Source organism: Trachinotus anak, unplaced genomic scaffold, assembly GCF_046630095.1.
Source record: "Trachinotus anak isolate AG129_WGS33_773 ecotype Australia unplaced genomic scaffold, CSIRO_AGI_Tana_v1 ptg000002l, whole genome shotgun sequence".
Lineage (NCBI taxonomy): Eukaryota > Metazoa > Chordata > Actinopteri > Carangiformes > Carangidae > Trachinotus > Trachinotus anak.
The window spans coordinates 8,852,845-8,870,612 of record NW_027273853.1 but is presented as its reverse complement, the minus strand read 5'-3'; the positions used below and the strand labels follow the sequence as shown (position 1 = coordinate 8,870,612).

Below are 17,768 nucleotides of genomic sequence, written 5' to 3'. Positions count from 1 at the left end.
GGGGAGGGACGGGGAAGTCGGACATGATGCCTTTGTTGTGACCACAAGTGCGTCTGGAATTATGTAAATAGTGCTTATCCAGTGGTAATTGCTTCTTCTGCTAGGATGCGCATATTAAATGTGAAGGAAACAATTTGCCACTTTCAAAGTCTCCCCAGGCCACCGTGAATAAGACCAAGCCTGGCACTCAGTGGCATTGCTGGTGCCATCTGCTACCTGTGTCATCTCATCTGCACTCTAAAACTTTATGGGAAAGAGCAGATAATAAAGGATAAATCTGGTTCATTACAACTTGTCTGTTATTTTTCTAATTTTTGCCGTTATTTGTCTCTGTAGTAAGAACACTGTACCTGCAAGTTAATTGCTGGGATCTGGGAATGTGGTGATAAAAAGTCAGACTAAGTAACACAAACTGATTTTGATGAAACCAAGGAGAACTGTTACAAAGCTGTTACTGCCTGTGTAATAAGGGGTTATTACTGACATATCAGGTGCGACCACCTTCTGTTTTACCTCAAAATAAAATGGTCAAAGGAGTAGTCACATTTTGGGAAATATACTTGTTGGCTTTCTTGCTGAGAGTTAGATCAATACCAGTTTCACCAAATAAGAAGCTACAAACAGCAGTTGATTAGCTTGGTTTACCATTAAGACTTGAAACAAGAGAAGCAATCTGCCTGGTTCTGTTCAAGATAATTAAACCGGCCAACCACCCTCTCTATTGCTCACTAATTAACACATATCTTTTTTTTCTTTTTTTTTTTTTTTTTATCTGTACAAAAATCAAAGTGTAAAAACAACATTTAGTTGTGATGTGGACAGCTTTGTCCTGAGCGATTTCTTAGCCAGGTGCTTGCCAGTCAGCCAGTGGAGAGAGGCTGTAGCTTCATATTTAAATGGCAGATATGAGAGTGATATCAATATTCTCATAGCAAATAACCACATTTCCCAAAATGGCTTGTTTACAACCTGTCTGATTCTCCACATGATCATATTTCTTGCCCATCAGACTTTGCTGGACCAGTGTTGCTGCATTACGATGTTACAGATGTTAGCTGTTGCTTTGATGAGCGCAGTGTTATCATTACTGATAGACATGATGACCAAAACTAAAACCTCAGTTAGTTAGTAAAGTTATAATGAACTGGTTTGTTCCTTTAGCATTTTCATTGGCTGTATTTCTTGTTCTTGTAAGTACAATAGTACTGTACACAGGAAAACAACAGACACGGGCTACAGATGAGTAGACCAAGCGAGGTGAAGGGTAGTGGTTGTACTGTTGTATGTTTTGTTTTGTATTTTGTGCATTTTTAATGTTTAATGTTAAAATTCTCCTACTCGACACCTTCATGTGTCATTCATCCTTTCTGACCTGATCTCAGCACATAAAGAGTTGTTCCATGACGGTACCTACTTTATTTTCTTCAGTCAGCATATGGATGGCACCATTACTCCTTACAACCTCTTTTCACGCCAGCCAGGCCATTTTGCTGATCTGCACAGCACGTAGCATCATCCAGCTACTCCCCATCTCCCGCTCCTCTCCCGTCCCCCAAACCAATTACCAGTTATCACCAAGGAGGAGGTCGTTCATCCATTAGTTATTCATCCACCCAAGTGCCGCTTTTACTCTAATTCGATTTCTCCCTCCATTTTACATGAAAACTCACTCCAAGATAGCAAGATCTTAAAGTTAAGCACAGAGATTAACTGCGCATCTCTAAATCTCATTAACAAATATACCCTGCATGTACCATTAACCTTGAACAAGCAGATTAATTTAGCACTCCGTTTCTCTCACCAGTCTCAAATCATATTTCAAATCCACTGCAGAATTTCATAGGATAGTACAATTATCTCGCATTCAGCTGTAATGTGTTAGTGATGAAGATGGAATGCCATATTGATCTAATTTCATGGGAAAGTGATCATAAGCAGAACAACAGGATGGCGTGGATTATTATTACCCGCCACACGGGTACGATGAGAAATTAGATGAAATGTTTACTCAACAATCTTCCATATACAGCACTGTGAGAAGTCAGTCTGCGTCTCTCTATATCTGCTTTATCAGAGCACACACTCGTGTGTCAGTCCCAGTGTGAGTAAAGGTTGGTTGTGTGTTTATAGCTAAATCTAGAAAAAAGCTGTTTCAGGTTTCAGCAGCAGCATTTCCTTAATACAACAGTGACCCACAGTCAGTGTCGGGGAGGTTACTTGAAAAATGTAATCAATTACTCACTGAAAAACGAATTACATCACATTAGTAACAATTCAATCACTAAAGTAATTTGTTCCATTGCTTCTCACCTTATTTTCATTGCTCAACCCAACAACATTAAAGGTGTCTTCCAACAACTCCAAAGTCTCTACACCCACATATCACATGTTCTGTATTTCACATGTGTAGAAATAGAAAATGACACATTATAATTTAACAAGCAGCCACCTACGTTTTGGATCTACTGCCTGTCAACAGCTAGTTTAATGTTAATCCCAGTCACAGCACAGAGCTCCCAACAAATGCCAACCTCATGGTGAAGCCATTAAACGCAACGTCCAACCCTGGACATACCCAGGTTATTCCTGAGTGTAGGCTTACTTAGCAAGCCAGCTAATGAAGAACACACAACATGTAAACATGAGCTGCACCTACCTCCACCCACTCTGCTACTTAACACATGTGACATTGAGTGTTGGGTAAAGATCTCTTCTCCCTTTGTCCTTCGTGTAACAGTTGTCCTTGCACTGAGCGATTACGACAAGAGATTGGATAATAAATGCATGTAACAAGGCGGACGATGAAATTTAGGGCAGACTGAAAGAGGTGATACACTTTGAAGGAGTTGCGCAATAAAGGGAGTACTCCACACAAGATTGGTGCTCAAAGAGGAAAATAGGCAGAATTCATCAAATGTGCAGGCATAAAACCTCAGCAGCGGTGTGTAGGGCCTTTAATGTGAAAAATAGCCCAGGGGCCTTGTGCAGTGTGTTTTATGTGGTTGGAGGGGTTAAAGGAGGCCTATACATGGGTTCATGTAGTGATGTTGAAGGGATTGTCAGATTTCCCCAGTGGCATCTTCTCTCTCTCTCTCTCTCTCTCTCTCTCTCTCTCTCTCTCTCTCTCTCTCTCTCTCTCTCTCTCTCTCTCTCTCTCTCTCTCTCTCTCTCTCTCTCGGCTTCCTGTCACTGGAGTATTGCTTGAGTCGCTCAGACAGTACCGCTGACTGTCTGGGAGTGATTTATGCAGTCATAAGGGCTGTGGTGTAGCGGACCTTGGCCTGTATTTTATTCTGTCACTTATTATTGAAATGAGACATTTGGGTGTTAAAAGGAACCCATATCCTTCCAGCATTTGGAATTACCTCAGGGAGTATTTAATTCCACTTCTCTACTGAATGTTTGTGTTCTCACTTGTATATAGTTTTTTATTTATGAAAATGCAAATTGAATTTCACATGTTGAAAGACGGAATTGCAACGCACAGATGATGTTGGAGCTGCAGTGCAGCGGCTGCGGATCATTTCCTTGGAGCTGTAGAGGAGGCAGACTGCAGCAGTCAGTCAGCAGTGAGCAGCACTGCTGTCTCACTGCCCATCACTCTACTGTTGTTACTGTCTCTACACTTGGGAAAATCAACAAACAATAGAACAGTGAAGCGGGAGGATTTATTTCTGCCACTCAGGGTCCTGGATGTGTGAGTCCAGTTCATTTTCTGCATAGACAATGCTATGGAAATGGTAGTTTGAGCATTTCTGATACTTGAGTGGGCATAGATTTTCAGGAGAAAAGATGAACAGCTGCATTGAATGAACCATGAACTACACTGTGCCCAGTTCAAGTCCAGCCAGGGAATCTTTGTCGCTCATCGTTATCCAATCTCATCGTCTCACTGGTGAAAGCATAAAATGCCTCAAAACCTGCAACTACCAAGATGCATTTTGGTCTGACACATCCAATCATGGATGTAAAATTCTACTGTGTCTGCAGCTACTTCAGGGGAAACCTGTGAGGAAAAAAACTATTCAGCATTTTGGGACTTATGCTAATTTGCTTTCTTTCCAAGAGTTAGACGAGAATATGGGCACCACTCTCCTCCCTGTTTATTAAACATGAACTACAGTCACCTGCCAATTAGTATACCTTAGCTTTAGGAATGGAAACAGGGAGAAACCACCAGCCTGGCCCTGTTCAAAGGTTAGAAAACCCACCTAGCAGCAAAATGTAACAGCAGCAAATTTCAGTTTTACATGATCTGTGAGACTTCTTTATTACTACTTTGAGAAGCAATGATGATATAATTAAGGTAAAAACGTAACACTGGTGCAAAATACTAGCACCCCCCCCCACCACCACTTCCCAAATCTAATTGTCCAAGCTGTTTGAGAAGGATTATTCACACAATGTCTGCTAATGTCTCATCACAGAGTGTTCGAGAAGCAACTTCTAATCTATGAGCACTCAGTTATGGTGGTTGACCAGTAGCAGTGGTCCCTCTTCTAACAACAGACCACAGCTGTACTGGCCATGCTTCCTTTGTCCCTTTGTCTTCTGTACCTCCACCTAAACTGACTGCACTGTCACCATCCTGTCTCCTCCAACTCGTATCTGAGGGCTCCACACAGCTGACTAGACCCTAACCCTGAGGGATCGTGATGCCTTTTCCCAAAAGATGAGAAGATGGAACAGGCGTGTAATCGACGGCTGTAAGCGCTACACACCCGAGGCTAGATGACCTACATGTTCCACTTTCTCCATCTGCCTGCATACACTTAACACCCCACAGGCTGCCACTCAAACCAGCAGGTGATGGCAGGCAGGAGATGTAGACTGTGTGCAGCAGAGGCTTACTGCATGTACAGATGTTAAGCACAATAACCCAAGGTTAGACACACTGGTTAAATGTGAGCATCTGATGCTCTTTTTACTTCTGCTGAAAGCCTTGTTTACTTGTCACTGCAGCTGAAGTAGAAACGATGACCTTGCTTCATTCAAATCTCTGCATTTCCAGCTCAGTCAGAATGCCAATGCTTTATCCCTGTGCACAGCATAAAGCCTATAAAATTGAAAACAAAAACATTCCATTAAGATTCAAAGTGCTACATGCAAGTCATAAAGCAATGCGTGCAGTTAATTCTAAAGCATTAAAAAAACTAATGGACTATTAGAGTCTACTGCCTGAGGCTGCCTTTTCTCCTTGCAGAAGATGTACGTCAATCACTATCAGAATCCCCTGCAAGCTGCCTGCAGTGTCTTTGCCTGCCGCCACAGACACAGTCCCTCAGCAGACGCAGCATCACATGTGGCTGAAGTTGACGTCTTAACAGATAAACTGGCCCCACTTTGCTACCACTGTCACTACATTCTGCCCTCGGTCTTTGGGGATATTGATGGGAGGCAGCAGTCAATGAGACAAAAGCACTGACAGAGACGACGCCTGAGGAGTCCAGCTAAGCTGCTGCATGTTTGTACTTTCTTGCTTGTCCTCATACCTGGAGGATAAACGATAAGATGGGACACAGATGAGAGAACCTTTGAGATTGTGCTTTGCTGTAGGCTCACAGTTGTAAAAGCAGTGACTTTGGGTGAAGTTTTCAAGTGAGTCTGTTTGTTTGCTGGAAATGGCTCACAACAGCTTCAAGTGACGTGAGATATTTACTCAAGTGGAGAGTTAATGCACCCAGCTTCGTCACAAGAACACAATTTCTGAATGTCTTTGTCAATGTGGGATTCTGCCACAGAGAAAATGAAGGAAAAAGAAAGCGGTTTCATCCTTTCGTTACACTCCGCTAAGCAGGTTTACTGCGTTTGTTGAGAGAAAGCTGGTGGTTGTCACAGGGGCTTTGAATGAAAACACATTTCTCTTCTGGCTACAGCTGCAGCATATCCTTGTGCAAACAGTCAGCAGATGTGTCTTGGTCCAGCTACTCCATCCCTGCACCCATTTCCTTCCAACTTTGCATTTACCCGATCATCCCCTGGCCCAATTGTCTAACAAATGATCTCTCATGAATAATCAGCGTTGGTTTTTTTTCCAGACCAAAAAGATAATTCATGTTGACTCAGTGCATATGGAGCCGTTTTGGCCATGATGCGAGTGCTGAGCTGCCTTGGACTTGATAAACACTACAGCTGCTAAATAATTTGTTGCAAACAGATTTTGTTTACCAGCATGTGTTTATGAGTGAATATGTATTTGCATACTTTGCATGCACACTTGAAGGCGCTAGTTTATGCTCGTATAACTACACTGAAATATGTGTGATCAAACTTTAAGAGGCTACAGCTTGTTCTGAGTGGAGGCAGTGAAATTATGTTTAATTTTGTCAAGTTAAAAGCTATTTAGGAAGTTCGCTTATTTAAAAAAAAAAAAAATCACATTAAAATTTCACTGCATAAAGTCACCTTCATCATGCCAGCTTATAATACACTTTGCAGAGAGTAAAGCTGGCGCAAGACATCTCAAGGACTGTGCTGAAGGCAGATCTTCACTGTGAGAGTATCTAGCAGGCTGCAGCCAGGCTTATAGAAACCCTTCCCATCTGTCAACCACACAACTGACTGAAGCAGTGTGTTTAGCTGGATAGACATCAGCCAAAGGGACACAAAAGGGATGGCAAAGTCCCTCATGCAGGAGTTAAGGCTACTTAATATTCCTGTGTTGATTGGGAATTAATTGTTCCATCTGGCTCTCACGAAAACTAGTGATGAGAACAGAAAAACAACACTCCCTCCTCTTTTCCTGACGTGTTTCCTCTTGTTTCTTTATGGTCATGGAGTATGGGTAGCAAGCGGTGGGGCTTGGAGGAGGAGGAGCTCGGGCTGGACAGGCTGTACCAGAGGGAGTGCTGGAAAATTTGATCATTTTTCTCCGGGACTGTCATACGCCATAGGCTGCCTCATTTGTCTGCTCCAACTCCTTTGTCTCCACCAGGCTCCCTGTTCCAGGATTAGGCTGCAGAGCAGGAGGAGGCAAGCAGGAGAATAGGACAGAGAGAAAGAGAGAGTTAAAGGTACTATATGAGCTAATTATTATAGTGCTCCATGTTTCTTTAATACAGTGCTTAAAGTCTAATGTACATGCTGCAGTATGTAATAACTGCTGACTGGCCAAAAAACAATGGAAGCAGGTGTGAGGGAAGGAGGAATGAGGGAAGCTGCAAATTGCCCTGCAGTTCCAAAGGAGTGGTGTTGACCCAGTTTATCTCCCACTCAGGTGATTAATGCACCATTGCTACAAACAAAGGTCACATCAGGAGGCAAGGGAGCAGGCCAGAGCTCAACAAGAGCTAAGGGAGATATATATGGCTACTGTTATGGCTGAGAAAATAAGTTGTTTGTTGTTTTGTGGGGCATCACTCAGTCTCTAGAGACACACACACAGGAATGAACCAGGAATGAGAGTAACACACTATTATTGGGCTATAACATGATTACATTATAAAATATTTTTTATATTTTCTGGTAGCAGGTAATGATGTTAGCTATGTGGAAGCCTCTTAAATTGGAAGAATAAATGAAAAGGGCAGTCCACTGATTTCAGATCAATTTACTTAATAGGTGTTCAGTGTTTTCTGTGGTGCTTCTGGAGGGAGCTTTACACAGTTATCCAGTGTTTTTTGAGCTTGGAAGTTATTCTCTGCCTCTACTTTGTCGCGTTTGACAATTCATATTTTTTTCTACTTGTTCACATAATGCAGAAATTCTCAACCAGGGGGATCGGGCTCCCTGTAAAGTGTCACAAGCTCAATCAAGAAATTATTAATTTCTGATACACATTTTTTACTGACCTTTCTTTAATCTTTTCTTTGCACTGGATTTTTTTTTTTTTTTGGAAAATTATTCCAATTTAAATTTGAGAGTCTAAAATAACCTTTAAATGCTAACAAGTCACAGGAATACACATCATGTGACGAAGGGCCATTGAGTCGATTAATCAAAATCATTATCAGCAGTATGATCGATAGTCAGAAGTCAGAATGGTTGGGAACCACAGACACTGGTCATGTATAGCTCAAAAATGCGCAAGAAAAGTTATATATAGGTTGACATTAGACATATTTATTAAACATAAAAAAAACCCCATCAATCCTGAGTCTGGGTTTATAGAGGACTTATACTGTCAGGTCCTGTCAATAATTTACTACAACTCAAAACATGTCATGAGTCATTTCCTCCAAATATACATCAATTTGACTAAGATGTGTTGGGGAACATGCAAAAGTGAAGAATTAGTGGTGAAATATCTGGGGCTGAAAATATAAGCTCTCTGTAGGAGTTTCCCTGGTGGCCTCTGTGTCTTTAATGTTCATTTAGAGGCTCCACAGACACACAGCCAGAGTGACTTGAAACTGTCAGCTGCTCATGAATTTAGGTCATTTTGTTAGTCAGAACTAGGCTATGGTTTTTTTAAATTTCTACTTCTATGTTGCATTTTGAAAAAGGTTCCAGCCCTGAAACACTGCTGCTTTTCAGTTTCCCTGCATTTGCTGTATTTTTTCCACAGCTGAGACTTGTGAATATAGATCCTCTCTTTTGCTCTTCTAGTTATCATTTTAACTCGTTTCAGTTTGCCGTGTGAGAAAAACCATTTTTAAATACAACTGCAAGTGTAATTATGCTGTGTCTGTCGTTTTTTCTTTCTTTCTTTCTGCAGTTATCTAAATTATAATCTCTGGTCTCAGCGTTTATACTAGAGCACAGTCTGAGGTATTCCACAGCCATGGCTTCTCTTCCAGAGAAAGTAATGGTGCTAAACGAAGCAATAATTTTCTTCACATGTACCAGCTGTAGTGAAAGTGGTTTTCAATCTGCCAGAAAATCCAGTTCATTTTGTGAAGATGAAATTGAAGATGGACTGAGTGAACAGGGGACATTTGGGCTTTGATCTAATGTTCTGATACTGTTGCATCAAACTGTAATTTTGTGTTTATGTTTTCCAATGTTGTATTCATAAAGATTTCTTTTTGATCATCTGTCCAGAAGACATTCAGGGGAAAAAAAATACCGTTTTTAATTTCTGTCTGAATGCATCCACCTTGAACTCAGCTGTAGAGCTAGCAGTGTTGTTTTTTTTACATGCATTTCTCACACTCCGACCAGTATTTCTGTCTTAGTATAAAGAACATAACAAGAGTAAGAGTAATATTAGTTGTACCTTGGCTTCACTCCTGGCTTTTAGTCCAGTGTCATGAAACAGTCAGATTACGTTTATCCTCACAGGAACTCTGCTTCCATCAAACATTTCTACAGCAAAAACAGGCACAATAAATAGATTTTCATATCACACACAGAATTTACTCACAAATTATTTTTCTGTGTCTTTCTAAGGTGAATGGAAAGGAGTTGTCCAAGTCCAGCCATGAGGAGACTGTGGAGGCCTTTCGCACTGCCAAGGACCCCGTCGTGGTGCAGGTCATCAGGCGGACCCCCAGTGGCCGCCCCCATGGCCCCCCTCAGGAAATCCATGTGGTGGATGTGTGCACTCAGACCGACATCACCTTTGAACACATCATGGCGCTGGCAAAGCTGCGGCCTTCAACCCCTCCTGTGCCTGACGTCTGTCCCTTCCTGCTCTCTGACAGGTGAGTGCAACAGGAAATATATGCATCTCTGTAAATTAATAACACTCAAGATTGAGCTCTATTCTCTTAGGCCCAATAAATGTGATTCAGAAAAGGAAAGATACTTTTAATCAGGTCTGTGATTTGATATAAATTCATATATTTTTATTTAATTTCAAATTATTACAAATTATCTCGGTTCAGTGCCACATAGAAGAATGCAGAGTTTGTTGTGTCTTTATTTTGACTTTGGCTGGGACTGATGGTAATTACGAAGGAGAAAAAAAATGAGTGGGCGGTGTTATTGAGCTATGAAGCAGAAATATCAGTGTTTGCAGAATTAGCATTAGCATTAAAAGTATGCAAGACGCCAGTAAAATATAAATGAACTATCAGAGAATGGAAAAGATGCCGACCATTAATACAGAATGCATGCGCTTTGCATTTTAATGTTCAGTATAAAGCATTCATTTAAATGTATCGCTAATTATGAAAAATCTGAGAATAAATTCAAGCAATTAAAAAAAGTCTCAGCCTCAATTGACTTTGAATACATGAGTATATGGATGTGTCAGGTCATAGAAATTGTTTTTCCTACATCACTAGAACACAGCACAGACACAGCCACATGGGAGATTGAGTGGCAGATGCAAAAGATAGATATACTTATGTGTAATATGAAGTTGAGTCTTAAAGGACAATCTTTCACATGCTTTCTGTATCCTGAGATAGTCATAGTTCAGATTAAATAGAAAAGATTAAATATGTTTGTTGGGCTCACATAGAAGAGATGAAAAGATGTAGCCAGATTGCTTTGTATGCATAATAGCTGAAAACAACACATGTGGTACAATCACTACAAGTCTAATCACATCTTGAATTGATGCTGGGTAGAACAAGATCTCAAAGACATCATAAAAATATGTACAAAAAAAGATATTGAGAGTTTAAAGTATCAACAAGAGGTTTTCACGGAAAACAACAAAAGAAACAGGGTTTATTATTTCCTCTTCAGGCATTTTAGTTTATATTCTGTTCATCTCAAAGGAGAAGTAAACTGTGAAGAAGAAAAGTTTAGCATAAAGGAAGATCTGGATTTCACCTCTGGGGGATGAAACAATGAAACAATAGCAGCGTGAGAGCTTTATAGCACAGAGCTGGGAAGTCAGGACTATCTTTGTGAACAAAGTGTGTTCAGTACAGTAGATAATTAATTCCAACAATGATACTCATCCTGAATTCTTTGAGTATCTGTTGTCACTGGAGACTTCTTTAGTCATTCAGGGATGGAATTTCAGTTGGATACTCTGTCTGCATTGCTCATTATTACAAACATCATTAAAAATGTGTGTTATTGTCAGCGTTGTACGCTGGGTATAAAGTACTGTACATGACCTGATCAGAATCATTGCCACATGTATATATCTCACAATATCACCATACAATTCCCCACAGAGCCTTCTTGCCATAATTGCAGCTGCTTGGCGTATCCATTTTGGCTCATGGAAGGTTTACAAGGTGATTAAAGCAAATAGGCTCATAAAAAACTAGGCAACACAGTGCAACATGTGCTAGTAGGCTACTTACAGCTCCAGGCCGAAGCCAAATGTGATCAATGTGTCCCATAAAACTCACATTTTCTTCTCTTCATCTGAGATCAGGTGCACAATCCAATATACAACAGATTTTATAGCTATAAGAAAAGTTTGTCACTTGTACTTTTGAGGCTAGACTGTAAAATCTGTAATTGTATTCTTTGCTCCCTCTGCCAAATGTTGTTATATGTGTAATATTAAGGCATCAAAGTATAAAGCATCCTGACGTTTACTTGTCTGGTTTTGTGACTGGAATATTGTTTTGAGACAGTTTTACAGTGCGGGGTAATCTTAGAGTCAGACAGCCCCTGAACACATCACTCAACATGTTTAACGGAGTGTCTTTTTGAAGTTTTTGTCCACCGTGATTATCTTGTGTGGCACTGAAGCCGCTCATCTTGTTAGACCCTCACAATGCTGTTTTGTTCAGTGACTGAGGAGAGCATAGTAGAATTACACTGTACAATGTGGGGGGTTTTGTCTGTCAAGAGCAGGAAGCAAATTATGTGGATATGCTGTTATTAACAAGGGGCTGTACTTTTTATCACACACACTCCAACGGGAGTGAAAGCCCTTGACAAATCCTTTATTCCTCAGATTCCCACAAAGACAAAGGCAAGGAAATCCTGTCACTTCGAGGTATTGAACACGTTTAAAAGAAAATGAGGGGAAGGATCTTACTTACGCCCAGCTCTCCACCTCTTTCTGTTTCTCTGCCTCCCTCCCTGTCTGTCTTTCCCTCTCTGTCTTCCTCTCTCTGTCTCCCCTGACAGCTGTCATTCTCTTCATACAATGGAGCAGGATTACTATGAAGGGACAGACTACCTCTCCCCTGTTCCAGCTGATGGAGAGAGGACAGAGGAGTTCGAGTATGAGGTAAGAATCACACAACATCACTGCTAACTACATCCATCCATCCATCCATCCATCCATCCATCCATCCATCCATCCATCCATCCATCCATCATCTTTACCGCTTATCCAAACCAGGTTGCAGGGAGGCTGCAGGTACATATGTTGGCAGATAAATAACAAGAAATCACGGTATATAAGTGCAGAAGAGCGAAAGATAAATAGTGTCGACATTGCACTGTTTGTGTAGAGAAGTTGCATCAGCTTTAATGCAGAGAGTTAGTTGAGTAAACTGATATCTATCTGTTAAGCCTGAAGATAGAGCCAATTAGCTTAGTTTAGCAAAGACTGGAACTTAGTCTGGCTCTTGCCAAAGTTTTGAAATATTTGCCTGCCAGCTCCTACAAAGTTTACTAATTAATACGTTGTGTGTCATTTGCTTCATCTGCACACATCTGAGGAGTATCTGCTGTCACTTTTGACCAGGCACAATGACTTCTGGGAGCCTTGATCTAACCATGAGATTGCCAGTAGAAAACTGTCAAATATTTACATCAGCATTGAGGCTGAAAGTCTTGTATCAGTAGATCTTTACAGCTCACAGACTTACAGTGAATGGATGTTAATTGTCCCACTTTCAATCTGGGTGTCTGAGTCCTGATAGATATTTGTAAAGCACTAAAGTTTTCACCACAATTAAATAACTGGAATATTGAAAAATTGTATTCAGGCCTTATGTAGACATTTATCATTTTCTGTCCCACTCATTATTATCTAACCCAGTATAAAAACATTAACAATGCACCATGTACCTGAATTCAACACTGATAGATCTGTATGTGTGACAGTCAATGTGTTGTTGTCAAGGCTGTTGCTAGCCTATGAGTCATAGACAAGTGTCACAGGCTAGGATTTTCTGACAGAACCTGTTAGTATCATGCAGAAGAGATGGTTGATCTTTTCTAAAGAGCTGCAGGAGGCTTACTCCTTCCTTTGTAAGGTACCGAGCAACGAAATGCTGCGATCATGGCGTCCATGGCAATGAAAGGTGCACTTGGTAGGTGTGCTAAGTGCTGAAATAATTGTCCCCCATCATGATGGATATGCCTGTGTTGTGTGAATAAGTGCATACCTCTGTGCATGGTACACTTAACGGTCCTGGTTCGGAGGTTTAAAAATATGGTCACTCTAAACAAATTGTAGTACAGAGTTACACCCATATGTACAAACACAGAGACACACTCAACCCCTGCAACAAATGGACACACAGTCAACATTCAACACTCGATATTTAATGATGCTGAGGAACTGGTGGAAGGGCGCAAACACTAATTGACTCTACAGGCAGATCCCAGGGGGACAGTAGTGACAGATGATCAGCCACATTGCAGACAACTTGAAAAATCCCTTCCCTCCACTGGCGGTGATGACATGCCTCCATGTTTTTCCGTTTTTTTGTTGTTGTTTTGTTTTTATGTCCTACAAGGCAAAAGGAGAAAAAGCTCCAAACACTGACACTGTTACCTGAGATTTGCTAATTGTTTTCACAAGAAAACACTAGCAAATTGGTTGACTCCGAGCTCGATCCAATCCAATTAAAGTGAGGTGTGTGTGGCAGGTTCTGGCAAGGAAAAAAAACACAGAAACACGTTTCTTTTCCTCTGCATCTTTACTGGGGTGTAAGTAACAGAAGCAGTTGGAGAGGCGGCGTTTCTAAGGCTGTTGATCTCTGACACATACAGATATACATAAAGACGCACTGATTCAACTGTGGTGGGAAGAGATAAACAGACTCTGTCTCCGCTCTCCACTTTGGTCGAATATTCTTTATTTCTGAGTCAATGACGTGCAAGCATGTTGCCAGCGAGGGCTCTGAGAGGTCTGATGTATGATGATTGCCCCCCCCCCCCATTTGTGCCATTTGAATTTGTTGTGAATGCTTCCACCCACTGAGCTTTAGCTGTTTCTTCACATCCTGAAGAGATTTGTGCACCCAATTGGATCGCAGAGGCTCTAGTGTCAAATCAGAATAAATATAATATATGAAAGCCTCTCTTTATGCCTCATTGCTATTAACAAATCCTATTATACTGTGTATGCTTTGTAGCCTGCACCATTTTTTTATTTCATGCTCAGGGGGTTAGATACCCACTAATGCAGCCCCACTTACTGTATGTCAACTGAAAACGATGTGAGGGGGATGTAGGTAAAAGCTGAAAAGCCACTTTCAGGGTTGACCTGATCCCTCACTCCCCACTGTAAGAGAGAAACGAGAATGTAGGAAAGACATTTCTTTAAATTACCTTTGCTAGGTGAAAAAGCACGGTGGGGGAGAGCCATACGCCATCACATCTCAGAGAAACCATCTAAATCTAATTCACCTTTCTAATGCACCAGGACATAGATGTTTCTGTTAGGGTAATCAACATGTGAGAGTCCTGGTGAGCAGTGGCTGATGAGGAGGAGAGATGCCAGATGCCACTGAAATATGCATTCAAAGTATTGCGAGTATTTGTAAAATGTGTGGGTTCATGTGAAAAGTCAGTGTGAGTTTTGATTTTTTGGATTTGGTAGATAAGTGGCCACAGGATAGACCACATATTGCTAGAATATATATTATATTATTATATAATCTAGTCTCCATCCAATCAAGTGCTTCACAGTTATCAGCTTGTGTGGACTAACCACTGATTTCAGTGAAACATCAAGAGAAACATCAAAAGACTCTTTACAAACACCTGCAGTTTGCACATTAATTTGCCTCCACCATAGAACCTACATCAATGACAGACAGTGTTTACATGCACACAGCTGCCCTAATCAATATTTTTACATTGACAATGGATGAAGTGATTTATATGTATGTGTAATGTGATGTGAAAGGGGTTACTTGTAGTGATGAACCCACAGTTGGCATCTTTGTGCTCATTGTTTTGGTTTGGTGGCCTGCCGCTTTAGAAACAGCCTGGTGTTTGAACAAGTCAAGAGGCTGCATTGGTGTGAGTCTGTTACTTCAGGTGCAGGTGAGGCATGAAATACAAATGAAGAAAGCTAGTTAGTAAGAGACCAAATCACTGAAACGCTGTTTGTCAGAGACAGGAGCAAAGCTGTAGTTACAGCTGTAATTACTTAAATACATGTGAGCTATACGTTACAGTACAGTAGTAGTAATGGAATATGGGCTTGTGCATACTGATTGATGACGTGCAGCCTGTGTGTGTTTGGATTCAGTCTTGCCACTGTTATTAACCACGTTTCCAGCCACAGCAGGCAGCTGTTCTCAATGAAACTGGTCTGATAAACCCACTGCATATTATGTGGCAGACAAAGATGCTGACTAGTTGGTAAACATAATGGGACATCTAATAGCTAAAAAACAGATATTTATTAGATTGTAGCTTGTTCTGCTGTCCCCAGTTGGTCAAAAAAAATGAAAGCAGGTTAAAGTAACCAGGTTGCTGATGTCATTTTACACCAAAATTACTTCTTAAACATCATGTAAATGAAAGAAGATTCCTCTAATTGGAGTAAAAAATTAGAGAAACCGCAGCTAGATTTCTGCTGATGAAACCGGATGTTTTTGTCATGTGTGCACACAACTTAACTAGGATTTTACAAGAGCACATGCTCATGAAAGACCGCAGACAGGGAGTCCTATCTATCCACAGCAGGATGAAAGAAAGCAGCACATTTGCATCCAAAGTAATTAAAACCAAGTCAGAGCCTGACTAAAATGAAAACAGAAATATAAATAAAGAGTAGTAGCGTCTACACTGCTGTAAAGATCGGTTTCCACAGATGAACAGCAGACTTTCTGTGAAAGTCAGTCACATTCTCAATTTAAGGCTCTCACTGCAGTGTCTTACACACTTAAAATAAACCAGCCATGATTGAAAATATGTTCAGGGGTTGAGGGTCAAGAAATCTGAATACTGGCCAGATTTACAGTGACCAGGTTATTGCAGTACATGTAAACCTACTCTTGACTTCCACACTATGTTTTTTTCTCAGTAACCATAAATCCTGTTGTGTATGTACTCAAAAGGGACTGACAATCAAAGGCCCTGTTCAGACCTGGTATTAACATGTGTCCTGAGAGATCCGATCACAAGTGGACAGCTCTAAGTTCAGGTGTGAACACACCCAGGACGCATTCAGGACGCACTTGAGATCCACAAATGTGTCCTGGCCACATTGAAGTAGTGCCTACTCTACTGATGTCCTCTGCCGCTGTCTAATTAGTCCCAACAGTTTCATAATGAACTGAAAATATTTTACCAATTCTAATGGATGAAACCTTATTTCACCGTAGAGCTGTGAGCAGCGCATTGATTCACTCAGCTCTTTGTTGCCGCTCGCTCTCTCGCTTGCGCACACACACACACACACACACACACACACACACACACACACACAGACACATAAACAGAGGCACGTTGACAACTGACCTGTCTGTCGGAAAAACAACACCACATACTTGTTTATTTGCATATGAAGCAGGGAAGTGAGATCCGATCACAAGTAGTCATTGGAGACGTATGTGGAGACGCATTTTAAAGCCAGGTGTTAACAGACGTACTTAGAGCTGAGAACTTGTGATCAGATCTCTCAGGATGCATGTTAATACCAGGTCTGAACAGGGCCAAAGTCAGGGCCATTAATGTTCTCCACTGCATCTCCCACCCAGTTCAGCTACTATCACAAAAACCTTGAAGATGGACTGAAGTCCTGCAACACAAGCAGCAGAAGGGTGACATATTGCAGCTGATTTGTTAGTTCATTCTGTGGGAAAGGTGAGGGAAAATGTCTTTCCCGCCCCTAAGGTTAAAACTAAACAAATCCTGGACTCAGCACAGAAATCTCTGTCTCTGTCCTCGCTGATGGCTGACTTGTTTGGATTAATGAAACACAGGCCATGCCTCAAAGCTAGAATTTCACACTGAAACATCATACATTTCCTAGGATCCCTTGATGTGCCACAACACCATGTTAGTAACCATTCCTTTGATTAGTTTCGGTGAGTTCTGATGACACAACGTACTCCAAGCTCAGAGATAGTCTTCCCACTGGTAGCTGTCCATGCATTTGTGACTGCCTTTTTAATTACTGGTAATCAAAGGCGGCATTATTATGACAGCATCCAATGTGCTTTGATGGTGGGCGCCAATCTTCCCTCTAATCACGCCATCGCAGTCATTAATTTACTGTCATCCCTCGTCCCCGTGCCACGCTGCAATCTCCTGCCTGAGAGGCAGAGAGCTCGCCTGGAAAATGAAGAAAATCAAAAGACAAGAGGAGAGACAGAGATTGGTGAATGTGTGTTTGATGGATCAGGAGACACCCTCCTTTTACTGAGGCATCTGAGCATGAGTGGGTGTTTTTTTTCTCAGAAACCAAAAGAACATAGGGTAAAGACAACAGGGTCACAAGCTGCACATAGTTAAACAGACACACATGCAGGTTTGACATTTCATCCAACATGCAGTAATTGTAGCAATCTGTTCTCTCTGATCATTTCACCATAGGTCTCCTGCACTATATCTAGCCATTAATTAGTCAGAAGTTTAGGCTTGTTTCTCAGAGCCAGGTAGGGATGATGTAGTACCTGCTCACACCTCTGCTTTCCCTCAGTACTAGCAATTAATTTGTGTTTATTTTTAGACCCTTGTCTCTAAGACATTGCTTGTGATTTCAGTATTTCCCACAACTTCTCACATCATATTAGCATGCAAGATGTGCACCGTCTCTGTAGCTCCCA

At 41.2% G+C, this 17,768-nt stretch overlaps 1 protein-coding gene across 2 annotated transcripts in view; it reads left to right on the top strand.

Moving 5' to 3' along the window:
• Window positions 1-17,768, top strand: part of LOC139630549 (PDZ domain-containing RING finger protein 4-like) — a 119,248-nt gene that overhangs the window by 88,734 nt on the left and 12,746 nt on the right. For both annotated transcript variants that reach the window (XM_071494116.1, XM_071494124.1), the window contains 2 exons: window positions 9,331-9,584; window positions 11,932-12,034. In XM_071494116.1, the coding sequence (XP_071350217.1) occupies window positions 9,331-9,584; window positions 11,932-12,034 (357 nt within the window). The remainder of the gene's footprint in view (window positions 1-9,330; window positions 9,585-11,931; window positions 12,035-17,768) is intronic.